Here is a 26,475-nt window from a genome sequence, read left to right on the forward strand (position 1 = left end):
AAAATAGAAACGGCAATTATTTATTTTGGACGTAGCGCCCTCCCCTTTATGCCGAGGCATCTCAGGAGCGCTTTACATCTCATCTCAACGTATCAAGGGAACCCCCAGTGGCAGTTGTCCCCATGGACAAAATGCGACTCAGCACCTGGCCAGAAAGTGGACACGAGTCCCATCAGCAGAGGACGACTGCTGCTGTGCGTGCGATCCCAACCGAGTAATCCTGCGTCGTAATTTTGTTTTTATTCGGCAAACACGGACCATGACACCGGCACACAATGGCGCGCTCATTTTAGAATGGCAGGGATATTTAACGTCCACTCTGGCAGAACAGCAGACGGCACGTGTTCATTTACGGTAACCGCACCCCAGTGTTAGTGTGTGTATGTGTGTTGAACTTCTTTCGCACCATATGCTGCCAACCATGTTCATCGGAAGTGAGGGGGAAAGACAACAAACTAACCACAAAGAGCCGCTGTAAAGAAATGAGTTTTCAATCTAAATGATTTAAAAGTGCATAGCTCCAGTGGCTTCCCAATATCGGAAGAGTGTTCCAGACGGCCGCAGAAGCGTGTCCGAAAGCGCGCGATGCGGTGACCGTCTTTGTTCAATGGCTAGCCAAAAACCGCTGCTGCTGCTGCTGCGAGGATGACCGGAATCCGCGTGATGATGATTTATGCTCCTTGACAAGATCAGCAAGGCATTGTGGTTTCATTAGTGGCGAGCGCTCTGTGCGACCGTGCTAGCGCTGGTCCACGGCATCGCCGCATCCGGCACAATGCTCGGACAAAGGGCATAGCAGCCATGGGCCTCAGGGCTGGCGGCGAGTTACCATGAGCAAGCGGGGCAAAGGCGGAGAGGAGCTCGCGTGGCCACGATGACCCCGAGAGTTGCAGCCCCACAACCAAACCTGTATTCCCACAGACACACATTTCAACAAGCTCGTGATCATTTTCCGTTTCATATTTTAAAAGCAAAAAGCAATGTTACTCGCCCCACATGGACTCCAAAGAAATGTATTTAACACACAAAAGGTGTGCACTGTATACAAGCCTTATGCAAACCATAAGCTCAAAAGAACTGCACGTGGAGATATCTTTCTGTTATGGTGGGGTTTCTCGTCATTTATAGATTTGAATTTCGGACCAAATGGGTTGCCACCTGTCCTGTTTTCGCCGGTATTTACAACCAGCATCATCAGGCGGCAGCAAGAGTTGTGGAGAAATCCTCTTATATATTTACGTAATCTAACTCAAATAACCTATATTACGGATAATATTGGTCGCGAAAGCCTACTAATGCGTTAAACCAGTTAGGACATATGTTGAGCCGTGAGGGAGCGTGCTAGAAACCTGTCCCGTGCTGGTGAGAGCCATGGAGTGATAACCTCCAGCCACCACCTTCACCGTCTCCTGTCCGCTCAGCGTCTTCACACACTCGGCCTCTGCCCTGCTCCCAAACAAAAAACCGAAAGCATCAGTCGCCACGGGCAGTCCACGTAATAATAATAAGAGTTTAGCCAGCGATGACTTAAGATGCACTTAACAATGCTGCAGAGATTTACAATTTCCGATCCAATCGTGGTATCATCATAAATCATGCCAACGCTGGGCCACACGGCTGCCCAGCTGTAGCTTAGCCGCTTGAGATCAACATTAGGCAGTGGTACGGCATGGCGGTAACACATACACTGCTTGTTGCAGAGGCTCGTGGTCATAATCTGGCAGGCCGCGTTGGTTATCGCCGCAGGCACTTTAACCGTCAAATACATTTTGACACGCCTCCATATAGGAATGTGAATTTCTGCCGCTGGCTGAAGTGTTATAAACATAAGGTGAGCACTGCTTCAATGCTCAACCGAGCAGGAAATCACCTTGGGCACTGCCGACTTTCGACAGAGAGCCTGACCGGTAATTCTCACCTGGGGTTGAAGTCTCCAAGGCCCAACTGGCCCTCGAGCCCACGGCCCCAGCTCCACAGCTCGGTCTGCAGGCACGGCAGACTTGAGGCCCACTCGGCCTCGGGGGAGCTGGGCAGTGTTGCGGGGCCCGGCCGGGCGCCCTCTCTGCTGCCATCGGTCTTTCTTGCAAAGCGCGACACTGACACAAGATGCATTCCGCATTAAACTATTTTTTATTTTACGAGTTAAGGGGCCACTTAGCTATGTAGTACCTCTGTTTCAGAAGCGACCTGGCTATCGCAAATGATAGCTCAACGAAGTGGCTTATCTTCTTGGTTCTTTCGGTAAAGTCACGTAGAAGGGAAGTAATAAAATAATAAAAATAAAACATAATAAAATAATTCTCACGACGTTTCGGCCACAACGCAAGCAGCCGTCCTCAGGTGAAGACCAGGTCTGTCGGGGAGACGCTGTCTCCCCGACAGACCTGAGGACGGCTGCTTCAAATGCCCGTCTCGGCAATCATCCCTCAAGATGCCATTATCCGCTTAAGATGGCAATACACGCAAAATAGTAATATATGAAAGTTATAATTGCTAATAATTAATCTTAACTTTGAGAACTGGTAGGGGTTCTGAACATGGGGACCGCATTTTTCTTCTACTTGTTTACCTAGGGGAGTCTTACCGAGCCCCAATATTTTTCCAAGAGGCTCTCGCCAAGTTTTCACGGAAGGGGGGCGATGTTGCTGCTGTATGTAATCCTAATTCAGTAATTTTCAGGTAGTTACATTTGTTTCGGTGCCGCAGCGATAAGATATTAACTACCTCGCTTGGTATACATGAGGTCGTAGGTTCAATCCTGACACCTGTATATTTGTAGTTTGCATGTTCTCCCCGTGGTCGTGCGGATATGTCTCCGGGTCCTCCGGTTTTTCCCTCCACATTTAGAAACATGTGTTTAGAATATTTGCTGCTATAAATTTCCACGTGATAAGCCACTTCGTTGAGCTATCATATGTGGCCAGGTCGCTTCTGAAAATTAGCTAATTCGGAGCGAAACTCGGAATGGTGTATGGATAGCAGAAACACCCATCAGCCGCATGGACGTGAATTGCTTTCAGGGTTCTCCTTTGTCCAAACCCCCAACTCCCTCCCCCTCTCACACACCCTCTTCACTATCACCCCCCCTCCCGTGATCTGTGGATGAAACAAATCAGTCGAGACACCGATGTGGCAGCAAGAGAAGTTTATGCGAATGCAGTCAAAAGAGGTCACACGTATGGCGCAACGCTCCTTCAGACTATGCACGATGAAGGAATATCCCACCCCCCTCCCCAGGTTTCCCTCGTCAGGTTATACTCTCCCTCTCCCCAGTTATCCCCTCCCCATTTAAAACAAAAACTATATCTTTTATGCAAGTCCAAGGCAGCGTACCATGGGCCAGGCCCTGAACCAGGCCGGGCAGGGAGAGGCGGCGCGAGCACTCCTCACGTACAGCGCGCACGTCCACCAGGCTCAGGCACTTGCGCCCGCCGCCCTCGCCCTCCTCCGCCTCCACGCTCCTCCTCACCCGAGACCCCTCCCCACGGCCCAAGCTGCACGTCTCCACCTCAACGGGCCGGCTCTGGCACAACGAGCAGGTGACAAGTGAAGTAATGAGTTAATGATGACGTCACCCTGTTGCTGCTCTATATAAGAACGGGAGACACAGCAGAGCCTCACCATTCTGGCGAATTGCCCGATGATGCTGGATGCAATTACCAGCGAAACGTCGTACTCAAATTGTAAATGTTGTGGTTTCACACTTCAACACACCGGTGGGCTAAAGCAGTGAACTATTTGTCTTTTGTCAACGTGACACTTTTATACTGATTGGCCGTGTCGGGTGGTGGAGGGTTACGACACATTTATAAATAACGCGATCTAAACCAAAAAAGTTGATTATGAAAGTGATGTAGTAGTTTGTTTTTGAGAAGAGTGCGCAACGTCTCGAAGCGATTAAGCACCTCACATCGCATCTCGGGTTGGTCACGGGGCGGCCCAGCGGTAGCGCGTTCACCGCTCCTTGCTCGGGTTCATGGTTCGAATCCAGCGGCCGCCCTTGTTTATACAGCAGATGTATTACCCTTAAAAAAAATAAGTCTGGTCTGCTTGACAGTAGACATTAAAAGATCCCGTGATGTCTCTCACAAGAGGAGGGAGGCTATTGTGTGTTTGTGCAAAGTGAAACTTACCTGTGAGCTGAAACAATAATTGTCATACACTATGGGAACCTCATTTGCCAGAAAAAATATGATAATTGGTTTTTTACCCTTCTATCTGGCAACAAAACTGACACCTTTTTACAAGGAGTCATGTTTGCATAGACCGCAATACCTGCAGTCAATAATTGTCATATTTACACTGGTAAATGTGACAATTCCAGCCTCATTCAGACACAGAGCTGCTTCAACATGGAACGATCTCCCAGATACGCTAAACTCTGCCAGTCTCATCCTATTTAAATCTGTTAATTAAAACTCACCCGCACAACACTTGTTACAGCTGGAGAACATTCTACATTCATCAACACTGTGGTCGAATACATTTACATATATATTTATGTGTGCAAGTGTTCGACTGTATGTGACATTCATTGTATATATGCATACTGTATAAGTTACATGTTGCTAGGTGTTTGTGTTAACTGACACCTTGGACACTCTTACAAGTGAGATGTTCGATCTCAAGGGCTTTTTCACGCGAAATATTTTAATATTAATAAAAAACACATTACCTTTCAAACTGACTCAAGTGCTCCCTCCCTCTCAATAAACACAAACGCCTCCTCATCCGGGTCACTCTTTCAAATGAGCCAGTCTCGTTGTTTCTCAAGTTCTTACTAGGTTAAAAAAGCGTACATCCTCCAGGATGCGTACGCCCGTCTACTCTGTAGAGCGTCATGAGAATGCTGTTACATTTCTTCACTAAATGAAGCCTGAACCGTGCTGCACCCTAAACCAAAACCGTGCTGCACCGTACGTGCTTGGGGGCCCGCCAATCGGCCCAGCGGTAACGCGTTCACCCGCTTGCCGTAGAGCAGTGTTTTTTAACCTTTATTGCAGCCTTGCACCCCTTTTGTTCTCAATCATTAAAACATGTATAATGTTAATAATTACATCGGTTTGATGATACAAAGTAGTTGAACCTACGTGCCCGTGCTTAATTTGTGTTTCTATGATTTACCTTCTAAAAAATCTGCCCATGTTCCGGTCCCCCAGAAAGGGCATCTGACACCCCCACGGGGTGCGTGCACCCCGTGTTAAGAACCATCGCTGTAGAGGTTCACGATTCAAGCCCAGAGCCCACCCGGGTTAATGCTCTGGCTTCTGTTGATCGTGAACACACGCAGCGCACCGTCTCCTTCTCAATGGCGCTGTGTGCTAAATAAGGCGGCCATTGTGCACGCCGCTATCATGGGCCGCATTTGCCAAAGTCGAAAAATGACACGACGCGTCACTCAATTGGGATCACGCAGAAAAAATCATCGCCCACTACTGGCAGCCTAATGTCCACTCGCAGGCCGGGTGCAGAGTCACCTTGTGCACATAAAGACAGCTGCCACTGGGGGTGCCCCTTCAAATGTTTGAGATGAGATGTCAAGTGCTCCGAGACACCCCGGCATAAAGGGCGAGAAAATCAAACACAACTAGTTATCATCATCATAATCATCGTTACGCTTGTACCTGTGACTCTAAGATGTCCTCAGCCATCTGCACTGGGACCTTGCTCTCCTCGGGCAGAGAGCTATCATGGTGGGCACGAACGACACCCCTCTCAGTCTCGCCGCCGCACTGATTGGATGCCGTCACTGCTTCCGACGCGAGGCAGTGGTGCTCGTCGGAAATGACCACGTGGTCCGCTGCGTCAGTCATGGTCACCAACAGTTGCCTGCAGTGGGCACACGTGTCGGGCTCGGGGCCGGCCACCGCTGCCGCTGCCGCCACTGTACTCCGTGCTCGCCGTGCCAGCGCGAGACAGTGCTGCGCCCCGCACGCCACCTGCACCACACAGACGCCGCGCAGTGCCTCTACCACACGCGGCGGCACCACCGCCGCCATGCCGCTGCCACAGTCACCGCCGCCGCTCCTGCCCGGCACACCGCCCCACTCCCACGCTTCTCCGCGAAGCGAGAGGGCCAGCGTGAAGGCGTCCCCGCAGGCCAGCTGGGCAACGTCGGCCAGCGGCGGCGCCTCTCTGCCAGGGCCCGCTTCGAGCGTGGGCACCGGAGCGGGACTGCCAATGGCGTCGGGCGCGCTCCTGCCACACTGGCCGTGGGTGTTGCACCCCCACATGAAGGGCACTCCGCCCGAGCACACAGCGCCGCAGTGGGTCCGCCCCACCGCAACGCTCAGGACGACCTTCCCGAGCAAGGCCCTCATCGGGGCGATGTCCCACGCGTCGGCACCGTCCGTAGGCCCAGGCTGCTGACAATCCTCCGACGGTTCAGAGGCTGGATTGGCTGAAGCGATGCTGTCCTCCTCTACTTGTGTCTTGGCATTTTCGGGAGCGACTGCTGCTGTGTGCAGGTTTACGTCCAATGAGCCGAGTTGTGTTCCGCTTGGCGGAACGTCAGTGTTGTCTGCAGAGCTAGAGTCCGACGATCGCGGATATTTTTCTCTGAGGTTTCTCGTGGCATCTTCTCGAGGGGTTAACGTGGAATCGTCATCTCCTTCCAAACCCTGGGTCACATTTTTGAGAAAGAAAACCTCACCAGCTGGAGAAAAAAAAACAGATACACAGGTAACAGAAAAATGTAATATTAAAATATAATGGGGCAATCTGGAAAATGCAGTCATTTTCTGAACGTCATATTATTTTTATTATCAGGCTTGTTTAACCAGAAAAGCCTCATGAGTAGCAAGACTCCTTTTCAAGAGGGTCCTATCAAGTTTTCGTAGTGGGCAACATTTCTCTGTGTAATCCCCATTGAGTAATTTTTGTGGTTTATTTTCCAAATTGGGACCCACGACAACAGCAGTGGCTTACTCTTGCGAGTTGCATCAAGGGATCTATGAAGCAGACGCCATTTAGTATTTTTGTGGCTCTTCCGCACCGCTGCAATAGCCAGAACAGCCGCTGGATTTGAACTGTAAACCTCTGCGACAAGTGGTGAATGTGCTGCAGCTGGGCCATTCCATGGCCCCAAGTCTGTGCAAGGTAATAATAACGTTTTTAATTATTGAGATATTTGGCCAACGCAGGAGCAAAGCGCAGAACATGGCGAAAAGGATGTCATGGCACACTAGGGGGGTGGTGGCCAGCACCACACTAGGTTATCTTTTGTCTCCCGAATGCTGATGTTCACACGCAGGCTCTCACTCGTACTCCGCAGAAAATGAGCTATGTAGCCCAGTGGGCTTTATCTGGTAAAATAAAAATACTAAATGAAAAAAATAGGAAGCATTGCGGCACCTGTGGTGAGCAGGAGGCCGTGCTGCGTGCTGATGAGGGCCTGCTGCACAGGCTGGCGGAAGAGCGGTGCCCCGAGTGCTTGTGGCACGAACTCTCCATCATGACGACGCCACCGCCGCCACACGAACACGAGTCCACAGCCAGCAGCCGGCTCCTCCATGGCACTGGGGCACCATGCACACAAACACACAACATTGCATGGAAACTACAAACATCATTTTTTATCAAATAAAGCACACTGAGCTATGTCGCTCTTTTTCAAAGGTGACCTGGCCACAATTGATAGCTCAACGAAGTGGCTTATCATCACGTGGAAATTTACAGTGTCCAAATACTCTAAATGCATATTGATTATAAATGGTGAGGGAAAAACCAGGGGACCTGGAGAAAAATCAAAGCGACTACAGGGAGAGAGACATGTAAACTCAAAATATACAGGCGTCAGGGTCAGAATCAAACCCACGACCTCCTGCATACCAGGCGAGGGAGATAACATCTCGCCACCGTGGCACCAATTACTGTGTCATTCATCTGGCTACGAAGACACTGAAGAAGTTTGGTTTTCTTTCCCTTGCCAAAACCTCCTTTGCTTGATGCTGGTGGCTCTGCTGCACACGGCCTGCAATATCGCACTGTTGCAGTCAGCAAACGTTGGTGGATCACGTAAGATACTCGTGAAACACCCAAATCAGTTGCGGCTGCGAGGCAGCCATCTCCTGGCTTGCCGGGGTATGGCAGTGCAGCAAGTGGGTGAATTTCGATATTTATTACTAGCTTATTTGACTATCCTAGGACGGACCTGTAAATTACGAAAAAAATGAGCAGAGTATAATTGTATCTTGTGTAAATTGAATGGCAGTGAATCTTGAACGAAAGTATGTCATAAAACACTTCACTGCATTTCACTATAGCACTGTATATAACTAGCCTTCAATTTGTTCTAAGTCACTGCTCTGATACTTTATTCTCTTCTGCTTTCGGTCGCTGGGGTTCAAAGAAATTGGATTGCAATACAATATCTGGGAAATCACCAAGAAATGTCTATTTAACCAAAATGTAGAAGCATACATTTTGAATTTGTTTTATCTCAAGTGCTGAAGAAAAATATAATGACTCCAAATCCACTTTGTTTCTGCGTAGAATTATTTATTATATTCACTTTCAATAAAGAAACGTGAAAATTAAAGCGAATTTGCATGGAGCTCCCCCCTCATCAATAATCATGAGCTGATGACGGCATTCATGTGGACCCTGCCCCCACCCCCTCATTAATAATTATGAGCAGATGACGTCACTCCACATGGAGCTCCCCCCCCTCATCAATAATCATGGTACGATGACGTCACTCATGTGGACCCGGCCCCACCCCCTCATTAATAATCATGAGCAGGTCATTCTTTTCGATTGAATATTTTAGATTAACTGCAATACACCCGTCCTTGGACAGGCTGTAGGCTACTTTGATCATAATTTAGAAGAAAAAATTAGACTTGCCTTTTGTTTCAAGTGCTGAAGAAATAAATAAAGACACCAAATACACTTTGTTTTCTGCATATAAATATTGATTTGATTACATTTCAATAAAGAAACGTCAAGTTTAAAGCGAATTTGCGTAAAAATAAGTAATTCCTATCGACCTGCGTGAGTGTAAAAATCCACCCGCTCATGATTATTTTATTATTGACGGGGTGGGGTGCAGCATGTGGAGTGACGTCACGCGCACGACACACATTTCTGGGCTATTATAGTAGTACTATCTGTACGGGGATTAAATGCGACCCCCTCGCACACGTGGGTTTTCTCCGAGTACCCCGGTTTCCTCTTGCGTGTATAAATACTTGTCATTCATGGAGTGCTTGTTGGCGCCGGCTCTGGCTGCCTTCCCGCTCGCCTTTGGTTTCCCATGCCTCTGACTCAAAGAACAACTGAGCGTGTCACAAATTTGTATTTTTACTTTCATTAACTCCAGACAACTAATACTGTTATGCAAAGCAGAAATTCGGCCTAATCTGGGATACGATTGCCCTATCTGCAGTGCAGCACCCAGCTCCTTTTACATTGAGCAATAAAGAGAATTAATGATGCAGCACTCACTGATCAATCCACCCACTCGCTCTCTGGTAGTCAATCGCCTCGTAATCGCTCTTCCATTGACACAACATTGTTACAATTTCCATGAACTTCCATGAACTTCACGCGTTAATTCCTCCACCTGTTGAAACTATTAAAAACTATTGAGGACTTTGTCTACCAGACTGACTTTCATTCCACACTCACTGTTTTCAACCACCGCACTGCAGATCACAACATCACACTCGCCCACTCACCCACTTATTCACTCACCCACTCACCACACTACAGGTCACCTCACATCTCTCCGCTTCTTCTCTCGCCACTGCTGCACTGTGGAATTCCATCCCATTTCTTTTCCCAAGCTCTCACAATAACATTGCTCTATTTATATGCTACACAAGAGTGTAGCGTATAAGTGTTACACTCTTATCTTGACCCGCCCCTACTGGACATCTGTGAAGAAGAGCTTCATACGTCATCGGATTCCTCTAGTATAAATAAAGATTCCAATTCTGATTCCAACTTTGATAGTGCTGTTTGTTGCTGGCTAACTTACTTTCGGGACTGTACTCAATAACTGTGTTGAAAAAAAATTAACACTCACAGATAGTGCAATGACATAACGAAACCAACACTTGTCTTATTAGTGCAACATTAGACCCTCGTGCAAAACAAAATATGTGTGGGTGTTGTCATTGTGCATTGGATGGAAAGTGCACCGTTTGCAAAGTATAAATCCTCCTCGGGTCAAGTATTTTTAAGAGTGTAAGTCCAGCAGTGGAAGTGGGCCGGTGTATGCCAGCATTCCACATCGGAACTTCTCACCAACCATGTGCGTATCAGCACTCTTCAGACCAGTTCCTATTCCTCCACAACGATTTTCAGCAGAGGGGAAACGACCCAGAGTGTGAGTCTGTGATGGTGTGTAGGTGAACCTCAACTGAGTACCCAGAGGGGTGTGTAAACATCACCACCAGGGAGACAAAGGCAGTCGGGCGTGGAGCTGCCCCCCCACCCCTTCGTGTGCCATGCCGGCCTTCACAGGTGCTCATGAACAGCACTTGCCCCTAAAGTCTGTTAAGGCTATACGGGATATCTTTGTCTTTTTGTGTGAGAAGTGCAACTACCTAAAGGGGGCAGTAGTGCAATGGTTAGCGTGCTGCGCTACAAACTCAGAGACCCTAGTTCGATTAAACCTCACGGAAACCAACACCGGTGACAATTATCTGAACCAGTCCTGACCTCCCCTAGGACGACTCTGCCTTAAATGAGTTCCTGGTGCGATGTGTAAACGTCGCCACTTGGGAGAAAGAGGCGACCGGGTATGGTGCTGGACACCAACCCACAAGTAATGCATCTGTCAGTTACCGCAGTTAACCCATGGCAACTGGGTCTGTCTCGTGACCTCCTGTCAACGAGCATTCGACACTTCAGGTGGCCTCAAAGAACACCTGGCCTGGCAAAAGCACTTTAGTGACATCACCGTAACTTAGTGGCAAATAGCGGCTGTTGTTGGTGTGATGGTGGGAGGGAGTGTGAGCTTGAGGGAGGAGAGTGTTTCAGGGTGTGTGTGACTCAAGCTCGACTCCCGCTCATGGCCCACATCGGTGAGAAATATCTAAGTCGGTCCTGAGCCTCCCCAAGGTCAACTCAGCCTTAAATGAACATCCGATGCAGTATGTAAATATCAGCACTGGTGGTGGCCACCCACCCCCTTGTGTGTCGTGCTGGCTTTAATAATGGTGCAGGGTGTAAGACCGGCATTTCGACCTTTACATTTCCACCAATGAGCATGACCCAGCGGTAGCACGTTTGCCACTTGCTGGCGAGGTTCACAGTTCGCCCCTGGTTACTATCGCGGGTGTAATAAACGTGAAGTACTATGCACCACCTGCTTCACAACGTACATTAAATATCTCTGAATGTCATTTGCCATTGTGTGCCAGCGTTACGTCCCAAACTTTAAATATTATCTGCAAATTACTCAATTTGGATTATACGTAGCAATCATCAGCCCATGGAGCATTCTTCTCCAGTGCCGTTCCGACGATGAAGTTTAAATCAAATGCCCTCAGTCCCCACGTGCGTTGTCGAACATTCAGAGGCCTTTCCGCGATTATCACGATGGCTGCAGTCCGTGTTGGCTGTTGGGGTGGCGGCAGCGCACTCGTCACTTGTTGCAGTGGTTTCATGCTTCGAACCTAGCGGCCGTCCCGATTAATGCTGTGGCTGTTATTAACCAAACAGGTACTACACATGTCGTCTGCTTCACAATGGACCTTCAGAGATCCCGTGACGTCATTTGCAAGAGTTCAGCCATTGCGTCCTGGTGTCATGGGCTACATTTTTGTAAATATCCACAAAAATGCTCAAAAGATACAACTTACTGGATTATAGTCATCACCCCCTACTGTGAAAAGTTGGCCAGGACCCTCATAAAAATAAATCATGAGACTCAGCGAAGCTTTCCTGGGTACACAAGTGTTATAGTATATCAGAAACACATTCCTGCGGAGGGAGCTGGTAGGAACGTTGGGTTGCTCGGTCAATGGCTAGGGTCAACGGCGGCTTGGTGTATTCCGCAAATATGGCCGACTGTGAGGGCGGGCACAAGCCGGCGTGAGTAGGTTAAACATTGAGTTTTATAAGGGCACCACGGGGTGACCAGCCCCACCCCACTCAGCCCCACCCCTGCCACCCTCCACCCAGCCCCACCCTCCCAACCCAGCCCCTCCCCACCCCACCCAGCCCCTCCCCACCCTCCCCTCTCCACCCAGGCCCACCCCTCCCATTTTTGGATGCACGACAGACAGATGAACGGACACAATAATCCCCTGTGGGCTGGTGTAACCAGGAGGTTCCTACCAGTAAAAAAGTTGTGTAGCCTGATGACCTGGCTGGATTCCTGTCTGACTGGGCACAGCGCTCTCAAGCTCTTTTGTATCGTTGACATCACCACTCACACCTGCTTGATGACATCACACACAAGGTTGGCTACGAACAGTGCGGAAGAATATTATTCATAATCACCGTTTTTGGGTTTAAATCGCGTTATTTATAAATGTGTCGTAACCCTCCACCACCCGACACGGCCAATCAGTAAAAAAGTGTCACGTTGACAAAAGACAAATAGTCCACTGCTTTAGCCCACCGGTGTGTTGAAGCGTGAAACCACAACATTTACAATTTGAGTACGACGTTTCGCTGGTACTGCAAGGTACTACTTGTCCCTGCTGGGTTTGTGCTGTGAACTGAATTGTTCTGCCTGGGAAATTAACTTCAGCAGGTCAACTTTGGAGTGTGTCGCACATCCCAACTGCAGCTTTGATGATGGTGGCCTGCCTGCACCCTTGCTCTGTGGTGTACTCCACTACCTCTGCTGAGGCACTGGTAAGAGTTACCTGCCTGCACCTTAGCTCTTTGGTGTCCTGCACTACCCCTTCTGGGGCTCACGTGAGGGCTATCTGTGACCAGCTTTGCTGTGCGTAATTTACACTACACATGTCTCCTGGAGTCTTGGTGCGAGTTACTTGCCTGCAGCCCCCCTCTGTGGTGTTGTGCACCACCTCTGCCGTCTCCTTCCTGTTCAACCCTGCACGCACACACCTCAATTTCTACTGTGCTGCAGTAATGTGGAACGGAAGCTGAACGATTCTGGGTTTGGATGTGGTTCGAGCTCAACCCGATCGGTTCCGGAACCGGTTCCTAGGCAAAAGTGAACCCCACAAGGGCGTTGAAAAGAAAAGGCTTATTTTTCCATTTAGCACGGTTGGCTACGTACACTGCAAAATAAGTTCAACATACATATCTTTTTTAAACACATTAGCTATATTTATGGGACTTATTTGCCAGTGTCAAAATGGTGAAAAAATAAGAATACGATTTCCCCTTTCTGGCAATAAAACAGGTGTTAAGATGTTCAAACACTAAATAGCTACCTTTTTCAAGGCATCAAGTCTGCATTAACCACACATACTTGTGGCAAAACATGCAACCAAACATGCTCTGATCATATATGCATTGTCTTTGAAACTGATTGGCCGACACCACTGATAACTATGCAGTCTGGATACAGGTGTTTCACTATTTGGCTGTATTATGTGTATATATATCCTTCTTTGCAAAAAAAAGGTAGGTATTAATTGACTGAGAATTAGGCGACAGTCAACATGAAGCACCTGAAGCCACAGAGCACTGAAGGAAGCATGCACGTCCTTGGTCTTCCCTGTCTGACTGCAGACTGAGGCCAACTCACCGATCCTGGGAGTGTGGATATTTTTTTGTGGGGGTTATTTGGCACTTGCAGGGAACTCGTGGGACCAACATAAAGCCCAACTGGAACTGGGAGCTGTGATGTTTTTGGCGGTCCAGGTTTTGGGTTCAGTTCCTCTAAAATATATCATTTCCGGCAGTACCTGCTTCGGTTCCATGTAACTGCTGTGCTGCATTCCACTGCTGGGACTCCAGTGGGATCCCTGTTTGTGGCTTAGCACTGAAGTGTAGATCACCTCCGATTATCACGGTTGGCTACACACGGTGCGATAGAAGTTCAACATGCACATGTAGATCCATACGTCTTGGCACGGCGGAATTACCGCAGCCTGTATTACTCTTGTACAAACACTCAGGTTTCTTGCAATTTAGATGCATATCTGTTATTTTACGGTGGTTGTGTTTTAATGTTATTGTATTATTTGAATCTACTCTTTAATGCTCTGACACTGGAGATATGATTGTATTATTGTCTGACCTATGAGACTACATTGTAGCGTTTTAAATCATTATTTTCATCACGCGTAATTGTTTTGCAAAATGTTTTCTCAGTGTACAGTTAAATTCCAAAAGTGCATAGGTACTATTTCTCACATTGTGTGGATTATTTGGTATGGATTGATCCTAAATGACCCTTATATTCTAGGTCCTGAAAGTAGTGCTGCTTTGGCAAATTTTGCAGGTTGGTCAACTTGCAATGTGATGTATTTACGAATATGAGTGGAAGCCCCCTTCCAGCCTGCCCAGCTATTAACACGAAGCCAGGTCAACTTGGAAAAAAGATAATTACGTATATGCAGAGATATTCATCCTAACCCTTGTGCTTCCTTATTAATAGATATGGCAAATTTGCCAAACGGATTACATTTTATCCAATTTAATATTTCAAGAAGAAGCACATTAAGGTCCTGGAGTGGCCTAGCCAGTCTCTCCAGACCTTAATCCCATAGAAAATCTGTGGAGGGAGCTGAAGGTTCGAGTTGCCAAACGTCAGCCTCGAAACCTTAATGACTTGGAGAAGATCTGCAAAGAGGAGTGGGACAAAATCCCTCCTGAGATGTGAGCAAACCTGGTGGCCAACTACAAGAAACGTCTGACCTCTGTGATTGCCAACAAGGGTTTTACCACCAAGTACTAAGTCATGTTTTGCAGAGGGGTCAAATACTTATTTCCCTCATTAAAATGCAAATCAATTTATAACATTTTTGACATGCGTTTTTCTGGATTTTGTTGTTGTTATTCTGTCTCTCACTGTTCAAATAAACCTACCATTAAAATTATAGACTGATCATTTCTTTGTCAGTGGGCAAACGTACAAAATCAGCAGGGGATCAAATACTTTTTTCCCTCACTGTACATCCATTTTAGTTCGACCAACTTACACTGTACCGACAGTTTTCTCTACAGTTTATCGATCTCCTAAATAAGCAACTCATGGTGTTACACATCTAAAAACCCTTCTTTTAAGCCTCAAGCAAACTCCTATAAAGAGCAAAGTTGAATTATTAGTCATGGGCGATGTAAATTACAATCTCCTGAGTAAGCAGGGAAACCCCCATATAAAATGCTCCTAAGAATTATCCCCGACTTAGATGGTACATCACTTTACAGCTCCAATAAACACAAACATTGACGCACTCTCTCTTAGCTTTAGCTATCTCAGACACTCCTCACAGGAAAGTGTGTGTATGAGTGGCTGATTATTTCATTAGTGATCCTTGTCTTGTATTCAGCACGAAACGTGCCATCTCTATAACACCCATGCACACTTATGACCTTATCGCAGAAAATAGGTCTAAGAAAATAATTTTAATGATTAGATGTCCTGCTAGAAATGTAAAGATGGGGATTGAGATTCTTTGTATGCCATCCCTGACTTAGACTGTGCTGCTGACTATGTTACCAGAAAGGTCACGGAAATTGTAAAATAAGTTTCCCCAATTAAAAGGATGAGGTCCAAAAGATGGTATCAGCCCTGGTTTACAGTGGATCTAAATGATTCTGTCATATAAATAAAAAACAAGCGTGTAAGAGTTGGAAAAGCTTTAATAGACCAACGGGACTTTTCTCAGTATAAACAAGTTAGGAAACCAGTTTAGAAGTAAGCTAAATGCAGATAGTTCAACGATAAACTTGATTATAATTTCAATAAATCCAAGTTATTCTGGAAAAGTGTTAAGAACGTAATGCTTTACACGAAGTGCTATCCAACCCTTTGGTGAAACACCAAGCTGGTCATCACATCAGTATGGAGACACTCCCACAAACTTTGAATAATTTCATTGGTAGTATTCAAGAACTCCACAAAAATGTAACATCTTCTCAGAACAATTTTGACTTTGGCACTTATGACATTCCAATCCTCGTTATTGATGTCTTTTTTTATCTGAAGCCAAGTTATTAACTCTGAAGTACTGAATATTCATTACATTTTCAGAGCTGTTGGCACGGACAGCATCGAGCGCATTTTCTTTTTAAGAAAGGGACAGCCCTAATCGCAAATACCTTTTTGGCATATTTTTAACCTAACCTTGGCCACTGGATGTTTTCCATCAGCCTGGAAGGAGGCTCTTGTGATCCTAGTCCATAAAGGAGGGGAATTTTTATACTCTTTGTTTCTATCGGTAAAGTCACGTAGGTATAAAATAAAATAAATCACGACGTTTCGGGCGCAACACAAGCGTCCGTCACCAGGTGAGTAAGCATCTTCAAATCAAGATTGCGGTGAATTTTATAGACAACTTCAGCCCCAAATCATTGCTAACTACTCTGAGCAAGATGTTAGAGTGCAAGATAAATCTATAGTCATCTAGGCATCTTGAGCAATTTCCACTCATTCATGATGCTCAATCAGGAGCTGGCAAAGGACATTCGACTTCAACAGCTCTTGTTAATGTGGTGGCTGATCTCCAAAAAGCCCTGGATAGTGGGGAAATAGCATTATAGCAGTCTTCATTGATCCAAAGAAAAGCATTTGACCTTTAATCCCACCCTGGTAAAAAAATTGAAAATCTTAAGATTTGGTCCACAACCCCTGGAATGGATAGAGGCCAATCTGAGGGATAGATCCTAGTGTGTCCAATGGGATAGAATTAAAAGCAAGATGGGATAGGATGTACAGTCTGTTCTCCTATAATGCCATTTGTTTTAATAACATGAATTGGATATAATACGATAAATGCATTAGGGAACACACATTTTTATAACGCGGATGCGAATTGGATATAACGCGATTAAGTGAACAGAACTATGTTGCACATGTAGGTTTTAAGGGATTGTATGCCTGCCTCGGCGTAGCATCATCACACAAGGCGGGATATGTTGCTGGATACTTTCTAGATGCTACCCACGCGCCTCGGTCTTTGTTCGGCATGCGTACACATCTCACGTGTTATTGCGGACTGCGCTTTACCCTACATTATTTATTATAACACAATTCTTCCATAATGCTGTGTTCTTTGGGAACGCAACTACCGCGTTATGAGAGCAGACTGTATGTGGCATGCCTGAGGGCTCCATTCTGGGCCCTCACCTTTTGAAAATTATTTTTTGAATGATGTAATTACGGCCGTGCAATCCTGCAAATTGCATTTGTATGTGGATTATACGGTGTTGTACACTTATGGCCCAGACCCCAGCTGAGTGTAGTGCATGCCTTCAGTGATTTATTTTCTGAATAGGATTCGTTTGTCAAAAACTGATATTGAAAACTTTATATAAAAAAAAAAACAGTAATGTGTTTTTTTCTGTTAATATTGATATACCCTTGACTTAAAGCTTTCGTGACTGCAGGAATTTATACTCTTTGGGTCTTTTTTTTCCACCTGAGGACGAATGCTTGTGTTGCGATCGAAACGTCGTGATTTTTAAAATTATTTTTCTATCTATGTGACTTCATCGAAAGACCCAGAGTATTATTGCTCATGGAGCATTCATTGCTCATTGAGCAATCATTGGAAAGACGTCATTAACCAGTTTAAGTCATTACTGGCTGTGATGTTCCAATCCTACCATCTTCCGATGTTAGTTGTTATTTTCGGCTCCGATTTATTTTTTACATTTACACAGCCACCTCGCGTGCAATCCTCGAGGTTGCTGCTCGACGATCTGCCATTATCATGCTAATCTCTCACGTTAACATGCTAATCTCTCACATTAACAGAGCCACCTTGGCGTGCTCGGCGTGAAGGATGCTCGGCGTGCTCGCCGTGGAGGATGCTCGGTGATCGTCCATTAACATGCTAATTCTTTCTAGATTTGAAGCTTTCGTGACTGCAAGGATTCATACTCTTAGTTCTTTCGCCTGAAGACGGAAGCTTGTGTTGCCTCCGAAACGTCGTGATTTAATTGTTTTATTTTTATTAATTTTAATTTCATTTTTTTACCTACGTGACTTTACCGAAAGAACTAAGAGTATGCTCATTCTTACCTGGCAGCCCTTTGATTGGTGGAAAAATCCACCACCGCCGCAGTCGCTGCCCACCACTTACATTAACATTGGCTGCTGACATTTGAGCTACGGCCATTTCAAACCTTTATAAACAGTTTGTCTTTAGAAGCAACCCCTCCCCCCCTTTTCATACCCCCCCTTTTCCTGATGACGACCACTTGTGTTGCGATCGAAACGTCGTAGTTTTTTGCAAATTTTTTGTTATTTTCGTCGAACCCATCTACGCGACTTTATCAAAAGACCCAAAGAATATGAATTCCTGCAGTCACGAAAGCTTTAAGTCAAGATTTGGATTGATGAGAAGCTATATTTTGAGTCTCATATTGAACACATTCAACTTAAAAGGCAGAATCTGGGCTTTTAGTTGCAGGTGAGGCGTCGTTTATTCCACGCAATGATACTCCCAGTCCTTTCTCTCAATGCACCCGAGTCACGGCCTCTAAGAGTCTTGATGTTACTTTTTATCATGTTTTTGTATTTTTGTTGTTGTAACATTCTTACCGCCCCTATTGAACATCTGTAAAAAAATTGCTTTATAGTTCATCGGATTCCTCCAGTATAAATACATATTCTGATTCTGATGTTCTTACCTCCATTTGATCTCAGATACCCATTCCACGAAGCACCTTAAATAAGCTCACTGAATTAAATCTCCTTTGCAGATTGAAGAAAAGGAGAACTATATCCTGCTTAGACACAATATTTTATTTCATAGACATTTTTATCATCTGAAGGGTAATTTGACCTTCCCGCACTCACCTACATCGGTTGCGTTCTAGTCCCGATTTAAAATTGCCAAAATTTTCCTTGCAGCGTTGAGTTGGTGCTTACGGTTCCTTAAATAACAATAGCAGCCTGGTTGGGCAGTGGACAGCATCCAGGAAAGTATCAGGATAATTCACGAGATTAAGTAAAACATTTTTATTCTTCTGTTTAACAGTACACATGTTGTCTCTTAATTGTGATTCTTAAATACCGTACATTATTGTAAGTTTTAACGTTTGATTAGAGACTTAGTCTGGGGCTTTCAGTTGCCTGTGTAAAAAGTTTTGCCCAATTCTGGCCAGATGGCTAAAAAAACTGAATAAAGTGGTGGCTGCTCGTCTCCTCGGCTTATTCTGAAGCCTCTTCGGGGCAACCTGCTGTGGGAAAACCAACGCTAAGACACAGCTGCTTCACCCAAACAGGATGTATTGATTCACAACAGTAACCGCAGCCACTCACAATCGACACACAATTCAAGTCTGTAAATGACGAGGCCCCCCCCCACCACAACAGACACGAGTGCAGGCCACAACATATTAAACTAACAACAACATGCCAACACATGCAGTGGCTGCACATCTGTGTGTGTTGTTCAAATCTGAATGTAACAGATACAGTGATTATAATTAATGAGGGCCTCCGCTCGGGAAGAGCCGCCTTCGGTCAACAGCGGCTCCCCACTCCACTCCTGCTCGGGATGATGAGACACTCGATATTGTGGAGCCTGTTGCTTACACACTCGTGTTCCCCAGTGTATCACGGCAACGTTGTGCAGAGGTGACAAAGTTAGACAAACCCACGCCTTGGCTTTCCGTCAACCGGAGCTCTGCTGTTTCCACTTCAACATTGTCCCAATTATATTTCACAAAAAATGGTCTCACATTCGTTAGTAGCACTGTAACTAAAACGAAAGACAACATTTTACGGACGAATTCTTAAGCATTAACCTTGCCTTAAACGTGGGAAAATATATATACTAGAAAACGTTTCGGGTTGCGGCCCTTCTTCATGCGCTATGAAGAAGTGCCAGTACACGAAACGTCGTCTATTACTATACATCATTATACAGGTAGGAACAATGTTCCACACTGCCCACCAGGGATTTTTGTCTGTCTGTCGTGCATAAATAAATATATAATACAAACAGCTCTTTGATTGGTGGAGACCTACTGCCGGGTATGGAGAGGGGAGGGGCCTAAGGGAAGGGGGTCAGGGGAGGGGCCTATGGATTAGGGGGGGGGGTCAGGGGAGGGGCCTAAGTGTATGTGTGTGTGAGAGTGAGTGTGTGTGTGAGTCTCAGAGTGTGAGAGTGTGTGTGTGTGAGTCTGAGAGTGTGTGTGTGAGTCTGAGAGTGTGAGAGTGAGTGTGTGTGTGAGTCTGAGAGTGTGAGGGTGAGCGTGTATGTGAGTCTGAGAGTGTGAGGGTGAGTGTATGTGTGTGTGAGTCTGAGAGTGTGTGTGTGAGTCTGAAAGTGTGAGAGTGTGTGTGTGAGAGTGAGTGTGTGTCTGAGAGTGTGAGAGTGAGTGTGTGTGTGTGTGAGTCTCAGAGTGTGAGAGTGAGTGTCTGTGTGTGAGTCTGAGAGTGTGAGGGTGAGTGTGAGTCTGAGAGTGTAAGCGTGAGTGTGTGTGTGAGTCTGAGAGTGAGTGTATGTGTGTGAGTCTGAGAGTGAGTGTGTGTGTGAGTCTGAGAGTGAGTGTGTGTGTGTCTGAGAGTGTGAGAGTGTGTGTGTGTGTGAGTCTGAGAGTGTGAGAGTGAGTGTGTGTGTGTGAGTCTGAGAGTGTGAGGGTGAGTGTGAGTCTGAGAGTGTAAGCGTGAGTGTGTGTGTGAGTCTGAGAGTGTGAGAGTGAGTGTATGTGTGTGAGTCTGAGAGTGAGTGTGTGAGTCTGAGAGTGAGTGTGTGTGTGTCTGAGAGTGTGAGAGTGAGTGTGTGTGTGTGAGTCTCAGAGTGTGAGAGTGAGTGTGTCTTGCCTCACGGCAGATGTGGAGCGTATGTTTACAGGAAGTTCCTGTTGTTGTTGCTAATTTTGGTCACGTGACCAGGAAGTGACGATGTTAGATTTTCAGTGAACCACGTGGGCATCTGCCATCTTACTGATAATTCAAGATGGCGGCACGCATCACATCTTAGTGAGACCACAGCCGCACTTGTCCATTGTGGGAGCTTAAGAAGCATTGTCTGTAAGTTTGTTTATATTCCTATAATATTGGCAATGCTGTTGTAATGTTGGAATGACCGTTATAGTGATGTAAATGCCTTTATGGTGCCGTTAAGTTGTTGTAGTAAATACGAGGCCTAGTTAGTAACGAAGCCTGCGACTTTCCTTATTGTGGATGTTACTTGTGATTAAGTAGGTCGAGTCAGACTTGTGCCTATGTTGCGATCCTGAGAGTAAAGATGACGAAGTATCTCATCCACAGTTTAGTGTTATGTGTAATGCTGTACATTTGGGGTGAAGTGGGATGAATACACGATGTGCCTGTATGCAACGCACCGGCTTGTGCTCGTCTAGCTGTTCAGTGGTAATGTAGGGGCCTGGTCCGTCCAGGATCTATTGTTATCTAAGACAATGTTCTGATGCTGTGGTGTTCATTGTGTTGGTGTTTCCGGATTATAACAGATGATGTATCTGTGTTTTCTCACCAGTTTTACCTTGTTACAATCAATAAATGACGATTGGAGTTGGACGTTCATCCAGGCTCCGAGGGTTTATTGAACGCAAGGTTATCTACTCGACTAGCGGTGCAACGCAGCGCACAGCGAGGCCGAGATAGAGTGTATGTGTGTGTGAGTCTTAGTTACCTAGAGTGTTATACAGGTAGGAACAACAGGTTCCACACTGCCCACCAGGGAATATGTGTCTGTCTGTCTGTCGTGCATATCCGGAATTCCGCCCACCCATGCACCTCCCCACCGAACACCAAGCTACGCCGCGATTGGTTGACAATGTTGGGGAGGGTGGGGGCGAAGGGTCAACGTGCCCACTCATCCAACTGCCCCCCCCACTCCCTGAACGCCGCGCTGTCCAACCAAGTTCCTACCTGCCCACTCCGAAGGAACGTGTTTATAAAGTCCCACCCCCTCCTCCCGTTTGAGGGCAACAGTGTTACTGGGGAATGCGTTCCGAGTGTTAATGTCTCACGCATGCGTTCCATGAATAAAGGCGCGTTGTATTGAATACACTCTGCACGCCAACACGTGACAATAACACACGATGAGGGCGTTGTTCTAGGAGTTGTAAAAGGAAAAGGTGCAACCACACGCATGCAATGGACTCGCTCACTCTACTGCTAGTGGAACGCGACCTCCACGAGCTTGACAGGGTATTGGACCCAACTAATCTTCCCAATGACAGCCAGACATCTTGAAAGAGTTCGGTGTACCCACACTTATCTCTACCATGTGCGACCTGCCCATGAACTGTGGTTTACCTAAACGCTGTGTTACACAGTACTGTATATATATACTGCTGGGAGGACTGAGCGGGAGAAGGAATTCAGGAACGTGAAACGTTCTTTTCAACTGCCGCATCGGGAGATTGAATTGTAATTGGCGACCACGGCATGGTAAATCCGTGGTGTTGCGAGCCGTCACACCGCTGTGGCAGCTCACATTAAGAGCGTAAACAGAACAAAAATGTCAGGAGACACGGCCGAGTAGAGTCACGAGGCTACCACACAGCCGCGAGGACACACGAGGTGGGGAAGCAAGAGTTGCATTGAGCGGCTTGGACGAGTGAGAGACTGGGTGAAGCTGGGGTGCGTGAGAGGCTAACGTGAGTGAGTTGGTAGGCTGTGTGAGAGGCTGGGTGAGTGTAGGTGAGTGAGTTGGTAGGCTGTGTGCGAGACTGGGTGAGTGTGTAGGTGAGTGAGTTGGTAGGCTGTGTGAGAGGCTGGGTGAGTGTGTAGGTGAGTGAGTTGGTAGGCTGTGTGCGAGGCTGGGTGAGTGTGTAGGTGACTGAGTTGGTAGGCTGTGTGAGAGGCTGGGTGAGTGTGTAGGTGAGTGAGTTGGTAGGCTGTGTGAGAGGATGCGTGAGTGAGAGGCTGGGTGAGTGAGAGGCTGGGTGAGTGAGAGGCTGGGTAAGTGAGAGGCTGGGTGAGTGAGAGGCTGGATGAGTGTGTAGGTGAGTGAGAGGCTGGGTGAGTGAGAGGCTGGGTGAGTGTGTAGGTGAGTGAGAGGCGAGGTGAGTGAGAGGCTGGGTGAGTGTGTAGGTGAGTGAGAGGGTGAGTGTGTAGGTGAGTGAGAGGCTGGGTGAGTGTGTAGGTGAGTGAGAGGCGAGGTGAGTGAGAGGCTGGGTGAATGTGTAGGTGAGTGAGAGGCTGGGTGAGTGAGAGGCTGGCTGAGTGCGTAGGTGAGTGAGTTGGTAGGCTGCGTGAGAGCCTGGGTAAGTGAGAGGCTGGGTGAGTGAGAGGCTGGGTGAGTGTGTAGGTGAGTGAGAGGCGAGGTGAGTGAGAGGCTGGGTGAGTGTGTAGGTGAGTGAGAGGCGAGGTGAGTGAGAGGCTGGGTGAGTGTGTAGGTGAGTGAGAGGCTGGGTGAGTGAGAGGCTGGGTGAGTGAGAGGCTGGGTGAGTGTGTAGTGAGTGAGAGGCGAGGTGAGTGAGAGGCTGGGTGAGTGTGTAGGTGAGTGAGAGGCGAGGTGAGTGAGAGGCTGGGTGAATGTGTAGGTGAGTGAGAGGCTGGGTGAGTGAGAGGCTGGCTGAGTGCATAGGTGAGTGAGTTGGTAGGCTGTGTGAGAGCCTGGGTAAGTGAGAGGCTGGGTGAGTGAGAGGCTGGGTGAGTGTGTAGGTGAGTGAGAGGCTGGGTAAGTGAGAGGCTGGGTGAGTGAGAGTCTGGGTGAGTGTGTAGGTGAGTGAGAGGCTGGGTGAGTGAGAGGCTGGGTAAGTGAGAGGCTGGGTGAGTGTGTAGGTGAGTGAGAGGCTGGGTGAGTGAGAGGCTGGGTAAGTGAGAGGCTGGGTGAGTGAGAGGCTCGGTGAGTGGGTGAGTGAGAGGCTATGTGTGTAGGTGAGTGGGTAAGTGGGTGGGGGTGAGTGAGAGGCTCGGTGAGTGGGTGAGTGAACGTCTGGGTGGGTGAGTGAGAGGCTGAGTGAGTGAGAGGATTGGTGGGTGAGTGAGCGAGAACCTGGTTGAGTGAGAGAATGAGTGAGGGTATGGGTGAGTGGGTGATGGGGTGGCCGAGTGGATCAATCAGAGCCTCGTTGAGTCAGTGGGTGATGAGGGGCTGGGTGAGTGAGAAGCTCGGCGAGTGGGCGAGGGGCTCAGTGAGTGGGTGAGTGAGAGGCTCGGTGAGTGGGTGGGTGAGTGGGTGAGTGAGAGGCTCGGCGAGTAGGTGAGAGACTCGGCGAGTGGGTGAGAGGCTCGGTGAGTGGGTGAGAGGGTAGGTGAGTGGGTGAGAGGGTAGGTGAGTGGGTGAGAGGTTCAGTGAGTGGGTGAGAGGCTCAGTGAGTGGGTGAGAAGGTAGGTGAGTGAGTGAGAGGCTCAGTGAGTGGGTGAGAGGGTAGGTGAGTGAGTGAGTGAGAGGCTCAGTGAGTGGGTGAGCAGTCGCGACTCACGGCGGTCGCGGCGAGGCCCGGGACTCGGGAAGCAGCAGCAGCGGCACCGCCAGCGGCACCACCGTGAGATCCGTGGTCTCCGAGAGTGAGGAGGAGGCGGACGTGAGCGGGCTGTGTGTGATGGTGAGGCTGAGTGTGAGGATCAGACTGAGAGGACTGAATGTGACGAGGAGGGGCTGTGTGTGTGTTGAGGTGTGAGAGGCTGCGAGCTCGGCGCCCACAGGCCGCTGTCGCGACCCCGTGACGCGCTCACGGCCCGTGACGTCACCGTATTTGTGTTTACGGCGCAGCTTCTGCGGAGTCGTCGTCGTAATAATAATCCTTCAAACTGGAGTGCAGGCAAAACATTCGGCACATAGTGCCCCCTAACGTCGCACAATTAGAACAGAAAAAACCGCTAGCCACCAAAATACAAAAGATGGCCGCCCAATTCAAAGATGATCTCTACCTCACGAGAGCTTTATAGTTCATCGGATTTCTCTCTCAGTTGCCAATAAATATGATTCTGAAAAACGGTGACAATGTTGGATATTTGGTGGCTGACGTTTGTTTCTAAAATGTATATTTTTAAATCCTTTATATTAAGTTCACTTGCTTGCTTGCTTAGGACCGTGCACATCTTTCGGTCGTTTTTTAACCCACTTCCCGTGATCCAATCGAGCTGACATTTTCCACACAGACTCGTTGTGCGTGACAATGTTCGTGAAACATTTTTTCGAAAATTTGACACTTTTTAGGACAAAAATATTATATTTAATTACCAATTGCTTAATGCTGCCATGCAATCATCTGACCCATAGGTGGCAGCCATCTCAAGCCAGAGGACGAGAGGACTCTAGCCGCCACGCATATAAAGGATTTATAGTGAAAAACTTTGTTTTTACGGGTTATACTTGTTACCGTTGTGTTTATCATTCGCAAGCGTCATGCTTGTGTATCACAAAAGGATTTCCGTGAAATAAAAAATTGCGCTCGACCGCTCCACGACTGTGCCCGCGGTCTGCTACACCGGAACGCTCTCGTCGTTGGGTTGTGGTGGCAGCAGCGTTCTTGTTTAGACAATTTCCATAATTTGGCGCCACCGTGACAAGATGTTAACTATCTCGATTGGTATACATGAGGTCGTGGGTTCAATCCTGTATATTTGGAGTTTGCAGGTTCTCCCCGTGGTCGCGTGGATTTGTTTCCATTTCCTCCGGGTTTTCCCTCCACATTTAGAAACGTGTGTTTAGCGTATTTGGCTGCTATACATTTCCACGTAATAAGCCACTTCGTTGAGCTATCATTTGTGGCCAGGTGGCTTCTGAAAAAGAAGCCCATAGCTCAGTGGGGCCTTACCTGTTAAAATAAGAGTTTAGTTGTATTTGTATGTTTATTGATTTGCTTAACTTTTATAAACCTTCTGACTCCGTGCCCCTACTGGAAATTTGTGAAAAAGAGCTTTATAGATCATCAGATTCCTCCTGCAGTATAAATACCTATCTCTGCTGTTTGTAGTTGGTAGAGTGTATTCGTGACCGGGAGCGAGATAATGACATCAGCCGTCAGATCAGGACAGTGAGGGCTGCGTGGAGTTTTTTATTATTAAATTCGTTCTGACGATTAAACTGCTTCTTGTCGTTGTGTTTAGTTTGTTTGTCCTTCCCCCCGCACCTCCAATGAGCATGGTTGGCTACGTACGGTGGTGCGAAAGAAGAACATACAAACCTGCAAACGTCCTTCGATGTGGAACGCGATGGAGCAATGGGGTGACGAGGTGCATACAATTACATACGTACAGGTTATCCAGTGGATAAGCTCGTTCCCCGCCAAAAGAACGTTGAATTTCCACTGCTGTGTCAGCAGGTGTGGAGTAATGCAACTCCGATTGGCGGGTGGCACCAAAGCCAACTCAATCCACTTGCCTTTGTGGCTATGATTTCGTCCTTCTGCACGAGATAATCCAAATAAACTGAAGATAAACACCAGGAGGTTTGAGGTTCAACCCAAGACGCTAACGATAAAAAACACGTTCCT

The 26,475-nt window shown here is 47.3% G+C and overlaps 1 protein-coding gene across 5 annotated transcripts in view; it reads right to left on the reverse strand.

The window, feature by feature from the left end:
* The window catches only part of ALS2 (alsin Rho guanine nucleotide exchange factor ALS2), an 89,818-nt gene extending 65,107 nt beyond the window's left edge, over nucleotides 1-24,711 (reverse strand). For all 5 annotated transcript variants that reach the window (XR_013637816.1, XM_078865824.1, XM_078865822.1 and 2 more), the window contains exons 1-7: nucleotides 24,460-24,711; nucleotides 7,354-7,517; nucleotides 5,625-6,655; nucleotides 3,334-3,523; nucleotides 1,919-2,096; nucleotides 1,350-1,446; nucleotides 830-907 (exon numbers count right to left, since the gene is read on the reverse strand). Coding sequence is in view for 4 of the 5 variants with exons in the window: in XM_078865824.1 (XP_078721950.1) it covers nucleotides 830-907; nucleotides 1,350-1,446; nucleotides 1,919-2,096; nucleotides 3,334-3,523; nucleotides 5,625-6,655; nucleotides 7,354-7,513 (1,734 nt within the window). In the remaining variant the exon portion in view is untranslated. The remainder of the gene's footprint in view (nucleotides 1-829; nucleotides 908-1,349; nucleotides 1,447-1,918; nucleotides 2,097-3,333; nucleotides 3,524-5,624; nucleotides 6,656-7,353; nucleotides 7,518-24,459) is intronic.
* Nucleotides 24,712-26,475: the final 1,764 nt, after the last annotated feature.

The sequence above is a fragment of the Lampetra fluviatilis genome, chromosome 21 (genome assembly GCF_964198595.1).
Source record: "Lampetra fluviatilis chromosome 21, kcLamFluv1.1, whole genome shotgun sequence".
In the NCBI taxonomy this organism is placed as follows: domain Eukaryota; kingdom Metazoa; phylum Chordata; class Hyperoartia; order Petromyzontiformes; family Petromyzontidae; genus Lampetra; species Lampetra fluviatilis.